The sequence below is a fragment of the Orycteropus afer genome, unplaced genomic scaffold, assembly GCF_000298275.1.
Source record: "Orycteropus afer afer isolate SDZICR_OR568_19922 unplaced genomic scaffold, OryAfe1.0 scaffold00002, whole genome shotgun sequence".
NCBI classification, from domain to species: domain Eukaryota; kingdom Metazoa; phylum Chordata; class Mammalia; order Tubulidentata; family Orycteropodidae; genus Orycteropus; species Orycteropus afer.
Window position 1 is genome coordinate 37532810 of NW_006921589.1, and position 4588 is coordinate 37537397.

The window sequence follows — 4588 nt, forward strand, 5'->3', positions numbered from 1 at the left end:
TGTGGGCACAGGAAAGAGGGAGGAGGGAAAAGCAGAAAAAGAATTGTATGCCACTTTGTCTGAATATATCTTCTACTTGTGGATAATTACATCCAAGTTGCACTTTTGCCTTTTTATTTCCGTTTTTGGACACCTCTCTCTCACCCAGCCAACTGGGATAGACAAAGCACTATTGGTGCCCTAAGCGACAGAACTCTGGTAGGGGGCTGGCTGTAAATTGACGTGGCATGGAAATTCTCTGCTAAATTGTAGCAGCTTGCTTGTTTCTCTAAAATCAAGCCCAGTCTGCGGGAGCTGTCTAATCATGGGTTCAACCACTTTACAGAAAAATGGATAGAAAAAGTCTTCAGCTCCTTTTTTTGGATTCAAAAGTTTTCTCTTTGGATGTTTATAGTTTAGCTGAGAACAAAATCAAAACAGTTAAGTCTGTAACTTTCTTTTTGCTGCTTGAACAACAGAATTTGCTGCTCTCCCTGCTCTTTCCTGCAGTTTAATTCCTCCCAGATTTTGCCATGGGGTGCGGACTTAGAAAGCTAGAAGACCCTGATGATAGCAGCCCTGGAAAAATATTTTCTACCCTGAAGAGACCGCAAGTGGAAACAAAGACAGAATTTGCTTACGAATATGTATTGCTGGATTTTACTTTACAAGGTACTTCTTTGCTTTTATTTGTTAAGGGAAATGTTTCAAAGATAGGAGACTACCGGTATTTTATTTTTATTGTTGGCTTGTGGATTTTAATGCTTTTCTTCATAATCAGATTGTATAATTAGTCTAACAGTGCTTTGTTCCTTAATTATGTCTTGAAAGATTTGTTTGTTTTGATTTGTTTGCTTTGTTTTTTGTAACATGGCTCCCAGTGCTCCGTAAAATTAGAATGAATGCTGGAAAATGTTTCTTGCATTTCTAAATCAAAGACTTATGGAAGGATACGTGAAAAATGTTCAATTTCTAAGCCAAATAGTTATAGCCTTAATGATAGTCTGTTTTGAAAAAGATCTAAAAGGCACAAGAAGTTAGCTCATAGGAAATATGACTTGTATCGTGTGCAAGATTATTCGCTAAGACAATTTGAGGTTTCCAGGTATGCTAATTTGTGTGAGTGTGCTAATCATTTGATATTTTTGTCCAAACTAAATTTGAAGCTTGAAAGTAGAGTTAAGAGGAGGGGAGAAAGGTAGTCTGCTATAAGGCACTTCCTTTGCTCAGTGCCCTGTCACCAACAGAGAAGCTCCCTGTTCCAGAAAGTTGGAAATACAAATAAACAAGCCCAGAAGGCAGCTAGCTCTGAGGAGGAGCAGGGGCAGCAGGGCAGCTCAACTTCACAAACACTCTGCCTCCCTTCTCTGGAAACTTTGCAACACTGTGCAATTGCAGTGGATGAAACTTACCTTTTAAAAAGCAGAGCTACATCTTTAATTAGGAAGTGCTGAAAATGAACATTTTCGTTAGAATTTCTAGATGTTAGAAATTTTAGTTCTGAGTTATACTTTTAATTCCAATAAGCTACGAATTTTGTCAGTGTGTAGAAATATTTACTAACTAAATAATCATGTTAGATAATATCTTCATTTTTTTTTCAACTTACACACAAATTCCCCATTTTTGTTGTTGTTGCTTCGCTCTGGGAACAGTGCATCTTTGTGCAAGAGGCAAGAGCAGCCCATTTTTCTTTGTCGAGAACTGAGCTGGCCAGTAAACAAACTCTCGCAGGAACACATGAAAATCATTTATATAAACCGCTGAGATATTCACATTTCCATTTTTATCTATGGCTACCAAAGGAAAAAATGTCAGTGTTTTTAATTTTCCTTTCATTTGTGAAAGTTAAAAATAGATTAGGATAATGGTGATACTCAGTGAAGTAGTCAAAGAAGCATATAGGTCTTTTCTCTACTTTTCCCAAAACCATCAGTGGAGAAAATACTTGTGATCTGGTGCTACATCTGCCCCGTTGGTTTTCCTTGTGGATTGTTTTGTAGGGACAGGTTTCTGTAAACCAACAGGACACAAACACACTCTTCTTAACCTGAAGAAATTGGGTCTCTTCAAAACATTTTAGGTCAGATCTATTTTGATTTGCACTTTTTAAAATTTGCTGTTTATCTTCATAATCCACCATAGGATCCTAGGGCATAAAGTAACTTGAAAGGTTTTCTCATCCATTTCCTTCCAACGCTGTTAACAATCTCGAATTTGTGTAAATGTAGCCATCCTTGAGTCAGCAAAATCTACATACAGCTTTAGTCAGAAGCCATTCCGGTTTTGTCATTATCCAAAGCCTGTCTCTGTGTGAAAGGAGTATAATTTCTACCTTCCTGTAGGTGTTTGGGGGAGTTAATAGAGTGCTTAATGGGAAAATGCTGCTTGTCGTTTAAGTACGGTTATAGTATGCAAATGTTGGACACAAAGCAGACATATGTTTTAAAGCTGCACCTGGTTCCTATTTGGTCCGGGTGTCTCATCTCTTGGTGCCCCATTCCCCTCCACCTCTTCCACATGTTTTGTTTTCTCCTATTGCCTTTGCCTCAAAAGCCAGGATGTTCCCCACCATCCCAGCCCCACAAACCACTTTCCGGTCATTTTCTATTTTCTATTTTCGCTGCCCTCCACCTGCCACTCCAAGGATACAGGAGGAGTCAGTGGGGTTAAAAAATGCCAGCCTTCTCTGTGGCACCAGTTGCTCTGTCCTGGAATTGCTGTAAGGAGCACTGAACAGTGACACCTCCTGCCTCTTACAGGCTACCATGCAAGTAGCAAGCTTTCAGCAAACAAAATGGCCTGGTTACAGCTGTGTATGCTCACAATGAGTATGCTTTTTCCTGGTTTTGCCTCAGTTTTTCCAAACAGAGGCCCAGGAGCAGGGCTGGGTGTGAAGGGAGGGCAAAAAGTGGAGACCCTTTCAAACTCCCAGTACCATGTATTTATTTTTTCCATTCAGTTCCATTTTCTACTCTCTTCCTCTTTCTGTCTTTGCCTCTGCCATCATTTTAGATACATTTCAGATGTTATATAAAGTTTCTGTGACAATTCGCTTACTTTAAAACCAAAAAAAAAAAACCAACAACCCACCAGTTGCTAGAGAGTCAACTTTGACTCGCAGCCCCATGTGTGTTCTGGTAGATGTATGCTCTGTAGGCTTCTCAAGGGCTGGTTTCTCAGCAGTAGATCACCAAGCCTTTCTTCCAAGGCACCTCTGGGTGGACAGCCAAGTGCATTAACCGTTTATACCACCCAAGGACTCCATACTTACTTTAGGGAAATGAAATGCTATTTTTATTTCACTGGAGAGTGTTTTAAAGTTACCCCTCTTTATTACAGCAAACCCCCTCCGGGGGGGAGGAACTCTGGTGGCATAGTGCCTGAAGCATTTTTGACTGCTGACCAGAAGGCTGGAGGTTCAAACCCACCAGCCACTCCTCGGTAGGAAGACTGGGAAATCTACTTCCACAGAGATAGAGATACCCCCTGGGAAACCCAAGAAGGGTCTCTATAAGTCAGAGTCAACTCCACGGCAGTCAGTTTGGTTTTTGAGCTCTTTCTCCCTGTCTCCCTTCCCATACTTTTTTGTTTCTTTCTTTTTTGCCTTTGAGCCTTTACTTACATCTCTATGGGAGAAATAATAGCATAATCGTTAGCTAAGCAAGATTCTGGAATAAAAGTTGCTGTGTTCTGAATCTAGGCTCTTCCACTCACTAACTGTGGCAAGTTAGTAAACTTTGCTATCTTTCCATTTCTCCATCTGTAAAATGGGAGATTCTAAAGGCACTTTCCTCATACAGTTGTTTTAAGGATTAAATAAAATAACATAAAATAACCTATTTGGAAAAGTACCTTAGCACTAAGTAAACAATAACAGTTAACTGTTATTATCGCTAAGGAACCTGGTGACCCCCTCCGCTAACTGAAAGGTTGACGGTTCAAACTCACCAGTGGCTCCACGGGAGAATGATGAGGCAGTCTGCTTCTGTCAAGATTTACAGTCTTTAAAAACCTACAGGACAGTCTACCCTGTCCTACTCTGTGAGTCAGAATTGCAGTGGGTTGGGTTTGGTTTATTATTCTCTCTCCTGTGACAACACTTTCTGATTCACATCTGACACACTGGCCTCTTTCCTCCTTCAAAACCTACCCCTTCATGAAACCTTTTGGACCAACTTGTTGAGGTCATTAAAATATTTCCTCCATTTCCCTTCTGTGGTAATAATTGATTTATTTATGTCCAATTCAAGGTTCATGCACATTCTCCTGGCCATAACATTATTCATTTGCACAGTTGTAACTCAACAAAAGTTGTTTGAGTATTTCCTGTGTGCAGTGCTCTGCTAGGTGTTTTAAGGAATACAAAAGAAATCTGAAACGTAACCCTTGCTTACCCTCAAGAAGCTTAGATTCTTGTCACTGTAGTCTAAAATTTCCTGAAGCTTTATGTCAGATCTACTAACTGCACTTAGGAGGTTTCATTACAATTTTTGCATAAGTTTTCTGGGTTATTGTATAATAATGGTTTCTTTTTATCATCTAGGGAGCTCTGGTGGCGTAGCGCCTAAGGCATTTGAATGCTAACCAGAAGCCTGGTGGTTCAAAT

At 40.0% G+C, this 4588-nt stretch overlaps 1 protein-coding gene across 1 annotated transcript in view; it reads left to right on the top strand.

The window, feature by feature from the left end:
• The first annotated feature begins 512 nt into the window (after positions 1-512).
• The window catches only part of RFTN2 (raftlin family member 2), an 86156-nt gene continuing 82080 nt past the window's right edge, over positions 513-4588 (top strand). The window contains exon 1 of the mRNA XM_042783700.1: positions 513-651. Within this exon, the coding sequence (XP_042639634.1) occupies positions 513-651 (139 nt within the window). The remainder of the gene's footprint in view (positions 652-4588) is intronic.